This window comes from Myodes glareolus, chromosome 19, assembly GCF_982192425.1.
Source record: "Myodes glareolus chromosome 19, mMyoGla1.1, whole genome shotgun sequence".
NCBI lineage: Eukaryota > Metazoa > Chordata > Mammalia > Rodentia > Cricetidae > Myodes > Myodes glareolus.
In genome coordinates this window covers 14,607,196-14,629,102 of record NC_142044.1, presented here as the reverse complement: position 1 = coordinate 14,629,102, position 21,907 = coordinate 14,607,196, and the positions used below count along the sequence as shown (strand labels likewise).

Sequence of the window (21,907 nt, the reverse complement as noted above, 5' to 3'; positions counted from 1 at the left end):
TTTACCTGTCCTGTGTGTCCTAGGGATATGATGGGTGAGCAACAATATTCCTAGTTTATAGAAAAATACATGGTCAGTGACATTCCAGGCTTTAACCTTTCTTCTCAGACTTTTATTGGTCAGCCAAGCAAACAAACAGTCAGAAAACAAAAACAAATCCATGTAATTGAAACTGTCTGACTCCCTACAGCAGCAAAAGACAAACCTAGACATTTGTACATTTTATTATATGTGTCACGTGTGTGTTAAAAGATGGAATTCCACATCATTTCACTGCATCCCTTCAGCTACTGACATTCAGGTGGATCAGCCACTGATCCTTGCTTATTTCTACCCTGTGTCTGGAGCAGTATGAAAAGAGAATCTTGGACTAACTGCGTGACTGTGATATATGTGAAGTGGTTTCCTTAAATGTCCAGCCTATCATGTCTAGAACTTGGAGGGTTTGTAAATGATAAGAGAGAAAACTAATGAAAAAGAGGGAGCTAGGGGAGGGAGGAGGTAATGAAATGCATGAAAGGGAGACGTTTCAAAGCAAAAAAAAAAAAAAAAAAGAGAGAGAGAGAGAGAGAGAGAGAGAGAGAGAGAATACAACTAGAAGAGAGCAGATATTTTTTTTATTTATTACTCCTCTATGATAGATATAAATACATCCAGACAAGAGAAAGAAACTAAGCTCTTGAACTCTTACTGTGAAACTGATGGAGTGAGGGATTCTGTGTGCACCACAGTTGTGATGCTTCTAAGTACCTTGCCACTTGCTCTTCGTCGTTTATTTAGAACAGAACTTGGGGCACTTATAAGCTAATGACGTCTGTGTTTATGTGGATTCTCTGGGAAGCTGAACCTTACATGAAATCTTTACAGCTGCATGTTAAGTCTCTCCAGGTGGACCCTCCTGCATGGTGCTGGATGTGGCACATACTCAAGGGTGTTAGGAACGAATGACGGAATGGATGAATTATGGATAACTGTCACCTCTTAGTAGGGGTTCATGTGTCCCTGCTCTGGCATTGTATAATCCTGTATATAGGACCATGTATTGTACCAGATCCATATTCTTTGTATTGTAAGTGAATCTTCCACTGTTTCCTGGCTATTTATTTAGCTCCTGTGTATCGTTTGCCTTACTATATTGACTAACACTTGCTTGGATTTTGAAAAATATACTATTATGTTTTGGTATCTCAACCTTAATAAGCTTAAATGTTACTTATAATTTGTGTAATAAATTACAGAATGCATGTAACCCATAGAAGAAAATGGAACCCAAAGAATGTTTGTTGTGGAAGCAACAGAGAAAGTACTCTTGTGTTTTCTTTGACTATGATCTGTAACCAAACAAAGCAGACACATGCACTGCCCTGCAGAATTCAAACAAAAGAGTATACTGGCTTCTGTAGGATGTGGAGAGAGCCATTGTTGAAATTGATAGTTGTTAATCTAATATTTACTATGTAAATATGATCTAGGATCAGACACAGATCTAGGAAGGCTACTTACATTTCCCCTATTCTGTTTAGGTATCTCATACAAAAACAGGTCACCTTCCTTTTGTTCATTTAGATATTCAGCCTTTGTAGAAAATAAGGATAGTGCTTTTGTTGAATTTTTATTGTCCTAACATATCTGCCAGTAGAGACAATTATTGTCCCATTAAATACTTTTGATGTTTAACAAAGGACAGTCAACACATGCATGCAGATAACAAATCTGATGTCAGCATTGTGTCAAATGAAAAGCTTTCTTGGCCTTTGAGTTTAGATAAACTTTCAAGGGAGTTCTCCTGTCAGCTGGCCACAGGGCTTTTATTGTGAACCTTCCGAATATCCCTGTGTGTTTACTGAGAACTGAGGAAGTGGTACTGATTGAATGTCAAAGAGCTGCCAGTGGCACCTGTCTTGGGGGCAGCCCTGTTCATTGTGCCAGGGCCTATTTCACAAGTTCTTCCAAACAGATTCCTCAGCAGAATGGGGCACATTATACCACTTCCTCCTCCTCCAGCTTTTGTAAGGAGGAGAACACGGTGTGGAACAGCTTTGTCCAAACAGTTACAGGAAAAGTCGCGATAAGGATGGGCCTCTTTTAAGGACTGTTCAAACTAAAGAGAACACCAGCTGGCTTGGATGGAGAGTTCAAATGTGTTCCATGGTGTTATCAGATGCTTAATGTAGGGAAAGTCTTCTTTTTAAAGAAAGGCAGTGTGTAAAAGGTCATATGCACACACATACACACACAAACATATAAAGACATGCATATGTAGATATGTAAAATATAATAGTTCAAATTTGACACAATGGCCTTATTTCATCTTTAATGTTTTATTCCTGGTAATAATTTGTAATTTTTTTAGACAATCCATATATTTATTATTTTCATTAAGCATGTTTCAGATAAAACTGATTTTTGTGCCATAGGTTCAGGGCCAAAATATATGGCATATAGTTTAGAGTAAATAAAAACTATTAGAAATGATATCCTATCTCAGGTCTACTAAATAAAAATCGTTATTTTAACAAGATCATCAGGTAATTTGTTCTGTATATTAAAGTCTGGACAATGAATGTATACATTATATCTGCATGACCAGAGGGAGACAAGGTTTATGTTTGGCCAGCCAGGCCTTATTGGAGGATATTGAGTTGGGCTATCGGAGATTGGACTTAGCAGGTCCCTGGGGATTTTTAGCATAAGCAGGGCATACATCACAAAAGGCACTAGAGGTTCAGTTCCCACCTTGTCTGTGTACAGGAAGCATATTCCAGAGGGATGGAAACTGATCTTAAGATAGACCACTGGAATCCTGGCTACACGATGCCTGATTCCACGCAGCATCTTTCCCAGATGTTCACTTGCATGAGTCAAAGGATTTCCTTCGTGTGAACCCAGTTTGTCTTCTATTTTTGCCGTTAGTGAATCAAAGAAAGTAAGGGATAGAAAGGTGATTAATGATTAACTGCTTCTTCAAAGCCCCCCACCTACGTGTATGGGCTTCTTTGCAAACGTAAGCCTGTGTGCTTCCCTCTCTCGTTAGTTATAGCATTTAGAAACGTAAGAATATTTTTAAAAAATGAGTGCTAGGTTTGAGACATGTCTGCTCTCTTGCGTCGTTCCTTTTAATTGCTTCGTGTCTATTTACCTTACCTCCCCTCAAAATTATAAACACTTCAGAAGTACTGGACTTTTCGTACATGAGGCGATAATTTAGAGTAATAAGACGTTTATAAATAAACACAGAAGAACTTACAGAAAGAGGGTAGACTTTCAAAACCACCACCTGATGAAGCTGCCAATTTATTCAGGTTTTGCTGACATTGGAAAGAACATTGTTTCAACTCTTTAGAATAAGGATCAGCACCAGTAACTGAGCCCTTAAGAGTCTACCGGTGTTTTCTCGGGCCCACTTGATTGTGACTGAAAGTGATGTTGGCCTTGCTGGGCATACCATGCTTCCCCCAGGGGTGGGGGGGGGAACGGCTCCTGTTTGCATCACTCACCTGGGTATCCTAAGGATTCTAGATGCCTCCCCATAGCCGAGTTTCCTCCTGAGGAATCTCTGAAAGCTTACTACATCCAGAGAAGAAAGGCTTTACTTATGTAGCAAGAATGCTGTTCCTATTCTGCAACCGGCAGCACTCAGTTCCTCTGTCATCCTAGAACTTTGATGTTTTAATATTATCCTTGGATACTATTGTCCAGGTAGTTTTATTTCTTGATTGTTGTTCTCTCTCTCTCTCTCTCTCTCTCTCTCTCTCTCTCTCTCTCTCTCTTTCTCTCTCTCTGTGTGTGTGTGTGTGTGTGTGTGTATGATCATATTCTTTTCTCTTCCCAACTCCTCCGATATTCTACCTACCTCCCTATCTACTCAACTTCACATTCTCTCTCTAAAAACAAACATACAATAAATAACAAAGATAAAACCAAGTCAAACAAAGCCGAGACAAAAAGAAAAGCATGTGGAATAACATGGAGTCCCATTCGGGCTGTCTAACTACTCTTAGACATAGGCCCACACACTGGCTTTTGGTTTACATATCCAGTGGCACTCCATTGGACTAAATGGATTTTATTTTCCATCAGGTACCAATTACGAAGAGCTTTTCGGTTAGGTGTGAGATTTTGTGTGCATGTCCCTTTCTCGTGCTGGGATTTTGTCTGGATTAAACCCATGCAGGTTTTATACATGCTGTCACATCTCTGTGAGTTCATGTGTGTATCACCTCCATTGTGTCTGTAAGATGCTGTTACCATGGCATCATCCACCACCTCTGACTCTTAACATGGTCCCACCTCTTCTGTATAGAAGGCTGAGGCTTCTGGAAGGTTTTTGATGAAGACATTCCATTCAGGAACGAATGCTCCAAAGTCTCTCACTCTGTACAATGTCCACTTTTGGGTCTCTATGTTAATCACCATCTACTGCAAAAAGTCTTTCCATTAGAACTGATCTGAGTCCCCATCTAACGTAGAGGCTTTGAGTCCATGGAAGAGAACAGCTCTGCAGGTCTTAACAATCACAAAGGAAAGTAAGTTCTGTCTTCGGAATCACTTAGTTTCATACTCTGAGCTAGAAATGATATTGATTCCTCAAGAGATTGATGTTCTATCACAGATGGAATCAATATAGTGTGTATTCTCAAGTATTTACCTTTGAGAAACTTTGTAAGTAAAAATACAAATCTAAAAGGGAAGACCTTGAGATATTACAGCTTTTAATATTTTATTCCTGTTTGTTTGTTTATCTTAGAGTACTGGTATTGACTCTAGGGTTTCATACATGTTATCTCTGTATCACTAAGTGATATCACATCCAGTGTTGTTTGTTTGCTTTTATTTGTAGATAAGATCTTTCTAAGTTGTTGAGGCAGGCCTTGAACGTACAATCCTCCTGCCTTGGCTTCCTGAGAAGCTAGGACTACAGAACTATAACACAGGGCCCAGGCTTTGTAAGGCTGAATAGCAGAACCTAATTCGTAATTGTGTTCAAAGATACCATATTAGCAATTCATAATAAAGAAATAATAAAGCTCTTGTCTCCTCTGTATGTTATACTCAAAAATGTTGAAATGGTGGGAAGCTATGCCTTTTCATGTCTTTTTCTAAAAGCGGAAGAAAATCCCCCACTTACAGATTAAATATCAAGATTTAAGCTGAAAGTTTATAACTGTCCTGGCTGCTACTTTTGCAAGCCAAGAAGATTTCAACAGGTAATAAACATTCAAAGAAATAAAGGGGTGGAAACGACTCTGCATTGGTTGCTAAGGAAAATCTAAATCAACTGAGGAAGCAGGTGAGGGAAAACAGTGTTTATGATGAGGTTGCAGCGCCTTCTAATTGCAGTTCTAGGGCAAAATTGCACCAATAGCATCATGTTAAAAATTACACTTCAGGAGAGCAAACACATCTAAAACTTGAAACTTTGAACTCAAAGATGTGTTTCCAGGATACTGATTTTAGTTCACTTTATGAACTTCAATTCAGTGGAAAAAGGAATCCTCAACAAATATTAAAAACATTTATTATATTTTATTATGAAATTGTTTTTCAGATTGTAAAAACAAAGTCTCTCTGCTAATAGTCAGAGGTTTTATTACCGTACTAGCTTACATAGAAAAATAAAGAAATGGATTTGCTTCCAAAAGTCTATTTTAAATTAAAATTATTTTAAGAATTTGGAATATTAATTTCAAATCTATACAACTGACTTTTAATAATTATAACAGATTACAGAGTCTACATTCTCTATAAAATTTTTCCCTAGTGTTTTTCGTAAGTCTAAATAAGCCCGTAGATATACCCTTGTAAACTATGTGTTTATATGCACATGAAGATGAGTCCAAACACAAGGTATTCTGTAAAGTGTTGTTCTGTGTAGGACATACACATGTCATGCTGTATATGCAGCAAAGACTGTCTTGATGACAAACAATAATTATTTTTAAATAACCCTAACTCTATTCAAGGTGAAAGAATTCTAGAAGCATGATCTTTAAACAGCTGTTCTGAGCAAAACAGACATTGCCTGCTTTTAAGGTTAAAGAGGAATGTAGGTAACAATTATCCTCAAGAATCTAGGAACAGGGTAGTCTGACTTCCTTTTTTCCTTCAAATGTTTCTACCTCTTGCGAAAAGCACAGTGCTCGTGGGATATTGCACAGTGATGGAACTATCAACGTCACCAAACAGATAAGAAGATATTAATTTAATAAAAGTATAATTGAAATAAAGAGTAACTTTCATATATACTTTCCATTCTCTGCTACAATTTATTAGTTGACTGAGGGCTACTTTGAATTATAGGTCAAGTTGCTATGTAAAGCCAAAGTAGAAAAATTATACTTAAGTACAACCATCTCTACAAGATTAAACTTGGATGCTGAATTGAGTAGGAATAGAAGTCAGAACTATTCGAAACTTGTTTTCCTTCTTGAGAATGTGCTTTGTAACATTAAAAGATTTCTGAATAAAACCATAATTCAGATTAAGTTGAATTACTTATTTAATTGCTACATTAAATGGAATTTTCATTTGTTATTTTTATGATAAAAAAGCTCCTACCACAGCTGCACACTTTGTGCCATACCAAATCTTGAGAACTATTCTGAGACTGTCCACCTTTCTCCTGGATTATGTTGGGTTTCAAAGGTAACATCTTGGACTCACTGACTGAACACAGCACACTGAACGATGGGCACACAACCACACCTACTTGTACTGAGAGATTGGGAGATCAGAACATTCCAGATGTGTCTTTTCCATTTCAGCAATCAAACCTCTTTATAATAATAGACACAATTTGTGGAGATAATTTCAAATCCATTCTACATCATGTCTTTAACTAGTCAAATGTTCATAATTGCCCAAGTGTCTTCCTTGTGTTTTAAAATGACATGTTTAGATAGAAACTCACATTTTTTCTTCCATATGTAATCCCTCTCTTCCCCCACTGTTGCCAAGGAGTATATACTTGCTTTAGTAAATCCTGACTATTTCACCCTATAAACAACAAAACAAAACTCTCAAGTTCAAGGCAGACTAGCCCAGCTGCTCACAATGCCCTACCTTATAAAACAAATCTATTAAGGAGGTCAGATCCTAGAAAGGGTCAAGTTAATGATATAAGTGGGATAATTTGCTCATTTTCTGAAATTTGTAAAACGAGGCACATAAAAGCCCTCTGTTAAGTTGACTAACTAGTCAAAACCTCTGTTAATTATTTTCTTTTTTAAAATTTTGACTTTTTTCTTTAAGAAATGCTTCACCCATTTTTTTTAAAATGTAATTTACTTCAGATTTTAACCTAACCTACTACCAATCAACTTATGCTGATTAATTTTTACTTCGTTCTTTGAAGTGGATTTAAAGGAAGATAGTCATTTCTTCCTTTACTTTGCCCAATACATACATACATATATATATATATATGTGTGTGTGTGTGTGTGTGTGTGTGTGTGTGTGTGTATACTAAATTTGGCTGCATATTAAACTTAAGTAGTTTTATGTTTAAACTCATATGCATATTCATATAGTTCCAAATTGAAAAAAATCTTAAATGTTAGGTAGAATAAAAGAACGACTTAAGCCATTTTAAAATCAGCAAGTATACAACTGTATGGAGCATAGCATGTTACAAATATTATTGATGGTATGCAGATGAGTTCCTCATGGCATTTCTGCTGGTGTAATATGAACCACTTAGTTTCACATTCTACCCTTAGATCCTTCACATCACGTTTTCACCTAGGCATTTTATGTTCTATCTTAGAAATCATCTTCTACATTCGGAAAGAAACAGAGTTTAAATTTTTATCTGTATATTAAAAGGTAAGGTCATTGACTTTTAGATATTTTAGGCATATTAAAATAGAAGGCTTTCAAGTCAGATTTTAAAAGTCTATATAGGCATATGGATATGGATTTAACTGTGTGTTTGCAAGTATATTGTGTATTTAACTGAGAATATTGGTCAGATTACAAGCAATATAAATTTGTAATTATCACTTAAAATTAATTATTTTATAAGTTTTTTCTAGGTATGAATCTATACAAATATAAGCTAATCGGCTTTTTGTTTTCGATGAGTTAAATATTCATTGTTATGTTTTCTTTGTATAACCTATGTACCTTCATTATATGAAAAAAACTTTCTGTAACTGTATATGAGTTACATAGCAGGTATAAATTGGTGTTCCAATATTATAAAAAAAGTTACAGAAGGCGTTGATTCTTTCCAGAAATTTCTAAATTTTTTAATAATAAATGTATATCTTTCTGGGCATGGTGGTGTATGCCCTTAATACCAGCCCTTGGGAAGGAGAGGTAGGTGGATCTCAGTGAGTTTAACTTTAGCTTTGTTAGTCTACACAGTGAGTTCCAGGACAGCATGGAGATCCTGTCTAAAATTGAACAGACAAACAAAAATGAAATATGTATCTTTGATAGGCTCATGGGTCTCATCAAAGTGAATTTATTACCAAAATGGATTTATGCACTGAAATCCTTAAGATCTTTTGAAATACAGTGAAAAAATCAGGAAAAGGAAATAGAGACCCTGTAGGAGAAAATAAAATTGGTATGATAAAAGGGTATTCATATTTTAAAATATGAAATTAGTAGTGGTAAACATTTTTAAAGTAGTGACTTCTACAAAGAAGTCTTAGGTCACCATCCGTACAGATTTTCTTATTATAAAAATAAATATAAGTGAATTTGATTTGTTTTGTAAATCTGCTATGCAAATCCACGAGTAGCCATAGTTATTGAGCTATAGCCTCTTGTCAAAAACTAATCAGCTATGCAAATATCATTTAAATCTTTCTTAAAATAGTCAACATCTTCTGGTTTGAAAAGAGAAATAACTGTTCAGCACTAAGTATTGTGCTCATGGACCAGTCTCCCATACATGGCTAAATGTATGATATTTGGTTTTGCATGTGTGTTGAGAGTACATCGTAACCTACAAATAAAATGATTTGGTGATAAAATGAGGGATTCATAATAGCATTGTATATTTTGCTCCCCACTTACTAAAGTAAATCATCTTTAACCTGGAGTAATGTACACATTCTTAGGTTCCCTACCATGCTCTTTTATATACAAATTTAAGTTATATCATAAGTCATTAAATATTCTTGGGTGGTTATGTCTATTTTTAACTCTTTAAAAAGCCCATAAGACCTCTTAAGATGCACAGTAGTATGACAGTCCCACATAAAATATGATATTGTCTTAATGATAATAAAATTAAGCCATGCCACTTCACTCCAGGCTAGCTCGAAAGTGTTTCAATGGATGACTTTGTTTATTGTAGCATATATACATGTATGTTTGCAATATGCACATATGTTCAAACACACATGTCAACATGTGGAATTTTCATTCATTTTGTAAATTCTCTAGAGACTTAAGCCAACAAGACCTCTTCTGATCACAGAGAGTGTATATTGTGAGTAAGGCACAGAATTTTTGTTTTGAATTTCAGCAAAGTGAAACTGATTGTAAGTCTGACTTTGGCCTTCAACATAAATGAGGCAATTTGTGTTTCATGAAAAAGCCACACTGGAATTGCAATTCTTCCACTCACACCATTTTTGTGGGTACATGGGCACACACGTGTTTTAAAGAGATAACTGAAAATCAACAATGCCTGTTCTCATAAGGTCTGTTCAACTAAGTTGTCAGTAGTGAAATGTATCTATTAGATGCAAAGCTACACTAATATGAATGTTAAAGTTGGTCCATTGCTCAGACTCCCCCAGGCCCCTAAGTGCAACTTTCAGATGTAAAATAGGTCCCTTTACTCTGTCTCTTCCTTGAAATGCCCAGAATGTAAAGCTGTTTGGTGATTTAAAGCAATTTAATAAAAATTTAATAAAAAGCTGGCTAGAGTTGGTCTTCTGGCATTTCAAAATCACTAACCAAGAGAAGAATCTCATATGACAAATAATTTTGATTTATATGTAGTAAATATTTTAAATATAGAATGCTCAAGATAGATCATAAATAAGCCCTTATTTGTTCTTTTAATTTTTATGTCTGTATTGGACTTTGCATTTCAGCTTTTCTGTGAACCCTTTTATTCCAAATATTTTTATTTCTAGCACGTGGTGATTTTTTTCTATTCTTTTTGAAGTTCAGTTTTTCTTCACAAGGGGTGAACATGTATCTAATGGGGAGATTACTTGGAGAAATGGTTACAGCTTATTTATGTCTTCTGCAGATACTCTGGGCAGTTTATTGGTGTCTTTACAGGAAAAGCTGATCTTTCCGGAAAAATATATAAGCATGATGGGTGGAAATACAGTTTTCAAAAAGTTACTGTGTTCTATTTTCAGAGCCCTTTTTATGAAATAGACATCACTCAGCTGGAATTGTGTGTCTGCATTTGCACTGCTGGGTCTTGGATTTGGTTACAGATACTATCCTCGATGTAGAGAATGCCAACGTTGGAGAGGATTTTAACTGTTCCTCTTGGTACCGATGACTGAGTGGTCATCTTGAGAGTTCTTGGTGCAATGAAGTAGTTTTTGCTGTAGTCCGTGATATTGTGTCATTAACTCAGATCACAAAGAGGGCCAGATACAAGTGAAGCTATGAGTGAAACATAAATATATGTGCGTGGTACACCACACACACACACACACACACACACACACACACACACACACTCATCAAAGCGAAGACAATCACTGCTTTCTTCTTGAGCAGCTGCAGCCAGCCGCACTAATGGATGTGCAAACCCAGAGAGGGACAGCATAAGGTATGTGTTCGTTTTTACAGATGGGACTGCAGACAAGTTGGTAATTGAAAAGGAAGTAGCGTACGTGAGGTATTTGATGGGGGAGGGGTAGTCTGGTATAGGACTTCTGTGTGTAATTTACTGGGACAGTTATGGAAGAAGCAGTTCTCCCATGAAAGATTTCAGTTATTCCAAAATGCGTCTTTATCGCTAAGGAAACTACAAGTGGTCTTTTAAAAAATCGTGTTATTTAACCTTTACGAATCAGCTTCGAAGTCCCTGTCTGCACAGTGCTTTGATAACCGAGTTTTCTGCTGATGTTCTGTTTACCTGTAGTCATCACTGAGTTCCCAATCAAGACAGGGCTTCTGTCTGAAGGATGACATCATATACCAGGTGCCCACATCAGCCATCTGAATCATTTCTTTTAATAACTACCGTTGCATGTGTCCTTAAGAAATACAAGGCTGCATAAAAAAATGAGACAATACTTTAAAATAGCTTAAAGATTCAAAATGTGAGTGAAATTCAGCATCATTTTTCTACTTGTAGGCAACATACATATGTACACACACATACACACTAGTGGTTTTAAAACTCACATTTTGAACTAAATATCTGAGAGACTGTATTGTGTATTTGATACCAGAATTTCATCATGGACACAAATCATGTTTTTAAATATCACTGTGAATATTTCTGACCTCCTATATACTTAATGCTTATATTCCCTCAGGGAAGTTTTGTGTGTGTGTGTGTGTGTTTCAATATGTGTGTATGTGTGTGTGTGTATGTTTGTGAGTGTCTGTGTCTGTGTGTGTGTGTGTGTGTTGAAGGGGTTCCTCTTAGTGTCTTAAGTGAATAAAAACAATACTTGCCATTTTTGGGATAAGAGGAATAATGCTTTTTTAAATATATTTTTGTATTATATCCTCTAGACTGGAGAAACTGCAAAGTATTTATAGTAGAGGATATTTCCTCTTTGATTATGTGGAAAGTATCTGATCTAAGAAATCTATAAATGTATGCTCCATTGATAGACAAAAATCATAAACATGTAGACACTAATGGAATAAGTGGTGAAAATTAATATTTTTAATTATTTGTATATAGAAATTTGGTAAAAATAATAAACTGTTCTTCTGAATTGGGGCAGTAAATGGTCTTTTATACTAATGTTATCAAATACTGTGAGAGGTTTGTGCCTAGAAACATACAAATGTGGAAAGGAAAGCTAATAAATTGGTACCTGATGTGTTTGGTTATCCAGCATGTCAAAATACCAGGATCACCTTTCCTATCTCATCTCTAGCCAAGTTGTGTCCAAAAGCAGAGATCCTAGCTTGCAGTATACTTTGCATGTGGTAGGCATTACAAGGATCTGTCTCTTGTGCCACCAACTTTTCTTGCCAGAAGCTCAGTTCCGATACTTTAACTGGGGGGAGGGAGATATATCAGGATCAAAAAAATCATGGTTGCATCCACCCCAGGTCCCCATCTCTGTCCTACACGAAGTCATAGGCTCTGTTCCTCTTCTCTGTCAACTCCAGAGAACCTTGTTACAGTATCTGATCAAGGACAAGTCATTTCTTTGGTTACCCCAAACATATTATTTCTTGGCTGCAATGGCAAGATGAAGTAAAAGTTCTTCAAAGCCCTGCTATGGTGAAATGCTTTTGATATGATTTCCTCAAGTCTCTTCCAAAGCAATAAGACCAGAAATTCAACCAAGAACTATGATTCTGAAGTAAGGCTTTCCTTCTTTTGTTCTGTGAATATTAATTAATACTTCCAAAGTATGGCTTAGCCTCACCTTTTGCATCCTTAAAGTGGACGGAAGACTAATAATATGTACCTCATAAGATCACTTTGAATGTTCAGGTGAAATGAAGTCTACAGCATATTATCTTACACATATTAGGTACACAATGGTGAATACTAAGGAAGAGATTAAAAGTAGTCACAGTAGCCTGTATCAGATAATTATTTAAGAATATTCTGTGGAGGGCTGGAGAGATGGCTCAGTAGTTAAGAGCACTGGCTGCTCTTCCAGAGGTCCTGAGTTCAATTCCCAGCACCTACATGGTGGCTCACAACCATCTGTAATGTGATCTGGTGCCCTCTTCTGGAATGCAGGCATACATGGAGGCAGAATGTTGTATACATAATAAATAAATAAATCTTAAAAAAAATTTCTGTGGAAACTGTGTCCTTTTTTGCCTAGACTTTGAGACCAGGATGATAGTGTGTGTGTGTGTGTGTGTGTGTGTGTGTGTGTGTGTGTGTGTGTGTGTGTGATATGTATGTGGGTGTGTAGGTTCACAATGAACATTTGAATATGTTCACTCAGGCGTATATGCACATGTTGAAGCCAGGAGTCAACAATGAGTATGTTACTTAGTGACTCTCCAAGTTGGTTTTGGAGACAGGCTCTTTCATTGAATCTGGGCCTAACCAATAATTCTTGTAAGCTTATCAGCCAGGGAACTCCAAGGGTCCAACTTCCCTTGATTGCACAGTTTTGGGACTCTAGCTGTCCACTCCTACATCTGGCTTTTTAAGAGGGTGATGCGAATCTGAACTCAGGTTTTCACATTTGTATGGCAAGCACATCTTTGAAATCAGTATTCTTTTTGATCACATATAAGGTGAAGAACTATTGTAAGTCTTTTGCCTCATCAAAAAAAGGAATAATACATAATTATTCACATCAAACCTAAATTAAAATAACATATATGATAATTATTACCCCTTGAATCCAGGAAACTTTGAATTCTGGGTACTCAGTGGATTCATCTTGTAAGGAGCAGCCTTTTGAACATACTGACGTTATTTGTAAAGTTTTTTTGCATGCCTATTACTTCCTGTGGAAAATATGATAAAGTTTTTAAGAAGGTATAATTTCCAATAATGTTAGAAGCTGTTTAAGCACCATATATGCATAAATAACTGTCTTGGAGACAATAGCTCTTCGTGGACTCGTTATTATCATCATCTGGATACTAATGTAAGAAAAATTATTGAGGCTTTTGTTTCTTTTAAAATCATAGTCATCACTGCTTGGGCAGATGTACAGTCAACGCTGTGGTTTGTTTCCCCATCTAAATTTTGGGAAGATGAAATCTTTGTATTATACACTCAGTCTGGAGTGGTGTCTGTCACTGAGATTTTATATTGCAAATCATTCCCGTGAGGAATGTGCCTATAAACAATATTGCATAAATAAAATATACAATAGGTTAGCCGAATCAATCCATATTTTCTCAGGCAGTCATTTTATTAGGAGGTGCTAAATTTTTCGCCCGTCCCTCCCCAAAGCCTTTTATTTTATATATATATATATATATATATATATATATATATATATATATATTTTTTTTTTTTTTTCTTCCAGTGTCAGATTCTGTCTCTGACCCTGGAGAAAGGGCCCCTGGAAAACAACTGTCCAGCGGCTGGAGCTGAAAGAAAGGTGAAAACAGTTTTGTGGTTGCAGAAATGTCAGCGTAGAAAAACTTCAGTAGGTCTTTTGACAATAATGACTTTCACGTGCAATGAAAGACGACAGTGCAGACATAAATTTTCAACCATATTTTGAGCTGTCCAAATGCATACTTGCTGTGGCAGCCGAGTGTTATTACAGAAGCTGCATGGGCCAGAAGTCTAAAGAGCTGGCCTTTCCCGGCTCCGATTCTGTGGCAGAATTCGTTAAGTGTTGTGAATAGCTGGTTAGCTCGTTTGCCAGATGGAGGGTATGTCAGAGAAAGGTGATGTCACCTTCAGATCTGTGAAATAGTTCTTGACTCTATGCAATGACCTCCTCAGATATTCATGTTGGAAGGCTGTCTGGGTAGTTAGTGGGAGGCATGTTAGAAATCTTGATTTTCTGCTGTGTTGCTGCTGGGGTCACCTATTTCCTGTTGGAGCTAATGTTTTAGCGCTTTCGCAATGGCTGGACTGCTGCAGTTGGGCGTCGTGGGAAAACGTCTTACGTACAGTGTGTGATGAGCAGAATGTGAATTTCCTCGAGTTCCAGAGCAGGGGTTCTGTTCCTGGCGTATGTCTTCAGTTTCTACTTACGTTTGCTATCATCCCTAGTACGCTGTCTGTCACTTGAAGAAGCAGGGTAAACAGGTTCTTTTCTTCCCAAGCTCTGAAATAGGTGAGTGGAGAATGGGTGCTTAGCTGAACTTTATAGAGTCCCTTTGGTTTCCTGGCGAGAAATTTGCAGACAGCAAAGGCTGTTTGAAAACAGGCGTAGTCATGTTGGACAGGCCATTCCAACTGATTCTTCATCATTTTATTTGGAACGAAAGTCTTCCAGAATATCAGTGACTGTTGCTTTCTCTTGGCAGAATTTTTGCCCTATTCTCATTAAATTATTGGCTAGCCTGCTCTTCTGGAATAATTCTGGTTGTTACTCTAAAGCTGATCCACTGTTCTTATCAGTCTTTATTCTGATTTTCTATTTGATCTTGTACAATAAGACACTTCTATTTCTAGAGAAGATGAACACAAACTTGGCATTCTGTGTCTTCTTGTGGTAAGCGAAAGTAATCAGGCCTAAAAATATTATTTAGAATGTGTTCAATAATTGTTAAATCTATATAGTGTGGCTTTGTTAGGTGCACATTATTAAGTTGTAGTTAGTCCAATCCATTGACAGATAAGGCTAGGATATTCTTACTAATGGGAAATTTAAAAAAAAAATATTGACTTATTTCTGAAATCCTAGACTATCACATGTTTTTATGAAGGTGAACCAATAGACAATCATCTATTGATTAGAACATTTTTATACCCTAAAATAGTTGTGCTTATTGGAAATCCTTGGAAAACCTTTTCATTTAATTTGCTCTCAGTACTCATGAATGGTCTCGGGACTTCAGCTGTGTGTCCACTGGAAAATCTGCAAGATTCCAGGCCATGGGAAACTGAGTATTGCTTAGACCCCTGCTTGTAGCACCATGCCAGGCACAAGCTGGACACTCAATAATTATTCCCAGAAGTGAATTGAATTAAACTTACCACTAAAATTTTATTACTGCAAAATTGAACCAGAAGGTTCTATCGTAGCCATCTGTGTGTTTCCTTAAAATGAAATTTGCAAAGAATTTCTGATATAATCAAATAAACACAGAAAATATTTAAAGAGTTAAAAAATATTTGAGGCACATCCAGACTCACAGCATGTATATCAAATTTCAGATTGATTCGATTTAAAATGGCTAAGATATAAAACCATAAAAAATGTGAGTAAATACTCTCCCTATCAAGGCTTGTTATATAATTACATGGTCCCAGAATGGTTCTTATTCATAGAAAACTATTATAAAATATCATTCTTGCAGAAATGTCTTTGCCAGTGGAGAACTTTAATATCTTAGAAATGAAGTCGTGTCTCTGAATGCTAAGCCACTTGAATAAATAATTCAATCAAATTTTCCATTTATTAATCAGGTAAATTCAGATCATCTTAATAATGAAACATGAAAACCCTAAAATTTTTATTACTGAGTGATTCTCAAGTAATAAAATAAAGTAATCAATAAAAGCAGCTGAAACAATTTAGGTAATTTTTTCCCTTGTGTCGTATCTGGATTAACCCACACATGTGCCAAATCTTAGCACAAAAAGATCCATCGCTTACTGAGGAAGCCAGACCCTGTACAAACAAAGTTTGGCCGCCTATTTTGCAAACCACTTACTGTAATGACACTCCTACAGTGGTTTGGTGTGAACTTAAAGACTAAATGTGCTTCCCTTCCTTGAGTTGTTGACTATGTATGTTGGGTTCTTCCGTAGAAAGCTGAGATGACTTTCTGTAGGTTTATGAATGGAGGACAAGCTCCCATCTCGGTAGCATCCCATAAACTCAGTAGAGGCAGAAGATACACTTGGACTGAAAGTACAGCTCCTGTGTATGTCTTTAAGTCGTTAGCTTTCCCTCATTCCGAGAGAAGAGATTAGTGCTAAACACATCCCTCTGGAAGGGCAGGTCGTGTAATCCACTAGCTACTCTGCCTATCATTTCCTCCAGACCTGTAATTCTACCCTCTCCAGCACAGGGTCAAAGCAGTACGTGTTATTACTATCGCTTAAGAATAGCTTGTAGGAAATGGTGAAACTTGTGATTTAAACCACACATGGACGTGTAGAACCATAAGTAATGTATGGCTATGTATAATAACGGAGAGTTTGGGCTTTGGCCTTGCCTGACCTAGGAACTCCAGCATCTACCATAAACTGGCATTACTACTTCTCAGAGATAAGTGTGGAAAACAAGACTTGATAGCATATTATTGTCTTGATTTTATTTTTCAGAACATAATTGATTGTTTCTTTCGCATAAATTCTGAAGAAAACGTTTTTTTTGGAAAAACTAAATGTAAATATTAATGGTGAAAATAATACCAAGCAATAATATTTCCAGCACTATCCGTGGTGTCTACCATTTAAAATATTCAATGACTGTTGGAATACATGGTTTCTCTTCTTAATAAGCTCACTGTAAAGGAGAAAACATAAACTATCTAAATTCTAGGCATGCGGGGTAGACTTGGAATCAATTCATGGAGATTTTCCTTGGGTAGTATAAGCTTGTTTTCGAAGTGAGGCAAAGAGGTTTCACCTACACTTCTTCTGTAGCAGGCTGCTTTCAGCCCCAGAATGAAGCCAGAGGACACATATTTCAAGGAAATACCTTCCTGGGTCCAGCCATGCTTCTTCTCTTCAGTGTGATGCCTTTGAGAGAGGAGGGTTTGGGGTTGCTAAACTTGTAACCTTTTCTACCTTCTCTACCGCTTTAAGAAGTTTCAGTGCCCCCAAGATAGGGTTCTGCAAGAGTTTCCGAAGTGCTAAGTTTGTGGAGATGAGAGTTAACATTTGATGTGTGAAATATTTCTCACCTCCCTCCCACTCTCCACCCGAACACAAGCAGGCTCCTATTGAATTGGAGGTGTGAACACCTAGATTTTCCACTCTGACTCAGCTTTCCGTTCTCACAATTGACTAGATATAGACAAGCGAAGATAAGTAAAATTGATGATACAAAACTGGGTACAGTCAGCGTGTCTTGTATGCTCCATTGTGACATTTAAGGTAATGAAAACAAAACTCAGGATTTTTCCTCATAAACACATAGCCACAATCAAATTCCTTTGACCAGTAGCTAGTCTCACTGAGCCTTGGCTGGTCATGTTATTTCATCACTGCTGTGTTTGAATAGCATCTGTTTTATACTATGAATACACTGATTCTTTCATCGGCATACAACTTACACTGTAAAGCAAGGGGGAAGTTTCAGCGCTGGGAGTTTCTGTAGCATTTCCCAGAGTAGCTCTTAGTAAATGACAAAAACAGGTTTAAATATGATTGCCATGCTCTCAGTCTGACTTGGAACCTCCACAGCGTCTCGATTTTGAGTTTGAGGATTGAAAGTAGACCTGATATATTTAAGATGAGAGAAGGTTTATCCTAAAGCCTTTACTGAACTGTGCAAAGTGGCTAAGGAAAGGTATACCGATGGAAGCCAGTGCTGTAATTCCAGGATTCCCCCCACACACACTTCCAATAAAGGGCAAGAGAATTTGGCATCAAATTGTGCAAGGATTGAAATGTTCACTGAAATCAGAATTACGCCCACTTTAGCATGCTGTGTCAGGCACTCAGGGCATAAGAAAAGGAAAGCAAGTTGTAGTGAATCATTTCACCTTCAAAATGGAGCAGCCTCAGCTGTGGGTTGATTTCCATAAGGACACTCACACAGATTATGTGGCTCAAGTTGGGGCTGTTGTTTTACCATCAAGATCTGGGGAAATGACCGTATGGCAAGATGAAACTGAAACATTACCAACCTCGTAAGCTTACTTCAGATGAATAGCGTCGGGATTGTTTGACGAGGGTAACTTCGTCAAACTTAGAATTGCTTGTTGGTTCCTGGGAGGCAGCAGGTTCTATGCTTCAGAGGCAGACCCTAGTCGGGACCCCCAGACCTCCTGACTATAGTGTTTGATGTTGCTTGCTGTTGTGGGGCTTTGGAAACTCACATTGCCTTCCTGGCTCCATGCGTGGTTTGGGGAAGGCAGGAAAGGGGGACTGGAGATTATCTTTGGGAAAATCTAGCTTTTATTACATCACCTAAAGTGGCACAAACTGCTCCACTAATGAAATCGTGTTCCTGGTTTAAAAGGGCAATTGTTAGCCTGACTTTTGTGCTCACTAAAAACATTCCCCCAATCTTGTTAAGTTATTGCTCTCATTTTGGATTTTTATAGCTGTGCAGCTTAGCAGCCCTCATTTCTTTACGTTTCATTCATTTTCCTTGTATTGATGATTAATGGAGGATGTCGAATGTTAGAGTGAGCAGGCATCAGCCATTGCAAGATCATAATTAGTTTAGCTGACGAGGGCCTCTGATAGCACTTGCATCTGGATGGAAAAATTACCCTATAGGGAGCTGGCTGCTCACCAGGTCTTTTTAGTGATAGATTGGGAAACACCCGATGAATCAAATGCCCTTTCAATGCCAAGAAAGTGTTCCAGTCTCGAAGCCAAAATTATGTCTACAGAAAGCTTTCCATTTGAAATGTATCAGAGTACAATTATAACCATTGTATTTTTTTGGCAGGCACACCACTCCTCTACAGTATAGACTCTAGTTAAATAAATTGCCTAAATTTTATGAATCCCTGAAATTTTGACTTATGGTGTTTGTAATATTTAATTTATAATAAAATTAGGCTGCAGTAAGACTTTTTCCACTCCGTATCTTGCATGCCTATTTTATCATTAAAAGCTTTGCTTCCTAGCAAAAAAGAGAACGGAGCCATGATGTGAGCATTTTTTTTTTTGCAAGAGTATTCCATTTCCTATCTGTTCCTATTTATGCCTACACACAGCCTGACTTTTGTTTAAATGAGAAGTTCAGCAGAACCACTGCTTGGTCGCAGAAATGCAACCAACAGTACTAATTAGCAACTTTTAAATATTCTGAGCTAATCTTTGAATTTGGTGATTGTGCAATTCAGACCTCCAAAATCAACACTGTATTCAACAAAGCCTCTGAATTTCAAACTTTAAGGTCAGATTAAATAAAGAACCAGGGACGGACTGTGTTGTGGGACTTCAGCAGACACCTCCTAAGGGTTTGCTTTAGCAATCCTGTACTTGTAGGCAGCGGTATCTAAAGAGCCTCTCGGCTTTGGAGAATAGAAGGGGTTCTCTTTCTGATTTCAAAACCGCCAGGGACACAACACACCAGAATGATCTGTCTTAGTCCTTTTGTTGAATGAATGCCATGAGAAAAGGCACGAAATCTGGTTTAATGTAAAAATGGTTTCCATGATGAATTGTTTTAACCAGTGTTTGAAGACTCAGGTAGCATGTTCCAAATGATTTTAAGCATATTGCCATGTGCTGTCTCTGTTGCTTTTGTTTTGACACTTTTAAAAGGTATGTTTTAGGGTTGAGCATTTAGGAGCCATCATTAAAGGCATGCAAACGCAAAGTTCAAAAAGTTAAAGCTCTTTCTGTGAGAAGCCTTTGGTGTTCCACACACCTCATCCATCACTGTAGGGTTAATTATAATGAAAATCAGGGCTGCCTATTAAACACAATTGAACCTGACCTCATTATGGGCAGTGTGGTTTTAGACTGTCATTGTTACTAGTCTAAAGACAAAACTCCTGGGTTGATTTGGTCTAACTCCCCAGATCATGTGACTCACCTCTGACCTTGGATTTTTTTCCCCCTCCTGTTTCAGAGGCGAAGAGGCTCTGGTGTTTTTTGTGCCAATTGCCTGACCACAAAGACCTCTCTATGGCGAAAGAATGCAAATGGCGGATATGTGTGCAATGCATGTGGTCTCTACCAGAAACTTCACTCGGTAAGAACATACCCAGCCCTTCAAGAGATGCTTACACCAGTGAACAGGCCTTGCTCGTGGTTGATCAGTGGTTTGTGCTGTCTATTTTTGCAGGGTTGTGTAATACAGTCATTTTTGGGTGTTTATATGATTTATTATAAAAGGGGCTTAGATGTTATGTGGAGATAAATTTGAAATAATTGTTAATGCTTATGAATCTTTGATTTAGAAGAGGAAAATGATTGTCCTGGGCCCTTCACAAAACAGACAGTTGAATGAGTTAATGGCTAACCAAATTGGCTGGAATTAATTGAGGTGGGAAGAGAAACCTCAAAAGTTACAAACAGAAGAGAGAAGTAGAAGCATTCTGGATAGTCACTTTCCAGTTTACCTTCTGGAATTTAAAGAGCCATTTGGGCTGTTGGAAATCTGACCAAGCACTGGCACAGGACATGCCACATGAATCCAGGGAGTCCTGGGCTGAGGTGTGTGATGAGGTCCTGAGTGACAGGCACAGCGGCATAGCAGAAGGGACACTCTGTGTCTACAGGCTCCAGCTATCTTTGGCTCCTGGACGTTATTTGAATTAATTTTATTCAAACTTTTACCTTCACTCTGTTATAGAATGTAAGCTGACAGAGTCCTCCGTCTAAGCAGGAATTCTTAAGTTCCTGAAGTTTAGACAGTCCTTTTGCTGACAAGGCCTGACTTTAAAGCAGCCATGTCCCACTTAGGAAGCAGAAATTCTTTTCCCTGTGCCTGTGTGCGTTTTACTTGGCACTTTACCAGGGCTCTTAGCAAAGGCCGGGGAAAAAGACGTGAACTTCAGGGAATACAATTTGAGACAAAACGTCTTCCCAAGTGGACACCAAAAACACTTTTTAAAGGCGTGCCCACTGCCAGTGATGGTGCTAATTGCGGATACTGTGAGGTCCTTAGTCATTAGCATGGGGCTGGTAGAAAGACCCGCACTACCCCTTTACATAGTGTTTTAACCCTCACCATTTAAACACAGCAACAAGCCTCTGTTTAATGAGCGTTGACATTAATGGTTTTAATTGAACTTTGGCCAATCAACAGGCCAAGAATTAATTAAATTGCTGCTCAGCCAGATTATGATAATTTAACCACTGTGAAACAAACCAAATTTTTCTAAAACTCATTTTAATATTTAGCTTTCCAGAAGCAAAATGATCTCATCTTTGAGTTTTTCCCCCCATTTCACCATAAATGAAAATAGAAAAAAGAAGTATTTCAACACAACAAAATAGAGAACGATTATAAAGTCTTAAGAATTGATTCAATTC

The 21,907-nt window shown here is 37.4% G+C and overlaps 1 protein-coding gene across 8 annotated transcripts in view; it reads left to right on the top strand.

Moving 5' to 3' along the window:
* The window catches only part of Trps1 (transcriptional repressor GATA binding 1), a 238,857-nt gene that overhangs the window by 208,727 nt on the left and 8,223 nt on the right, over window positions 1–21,907 (top strand). For all 8 annotated transcript variants that reach the window (XM_087898774.1, XM_085678988.2, XM_085678987.2 and 5 more), the window contains one exon: window positions 20,499–20,621. In XM_087898774.1, the coding sequence (XP_087754900.1) occupies window positions 20,499–20,621 (123 nt within the window). The remainder of the gene's footprint in view (window positions 1–20,498; window positions 20,622–21,907) is intronic.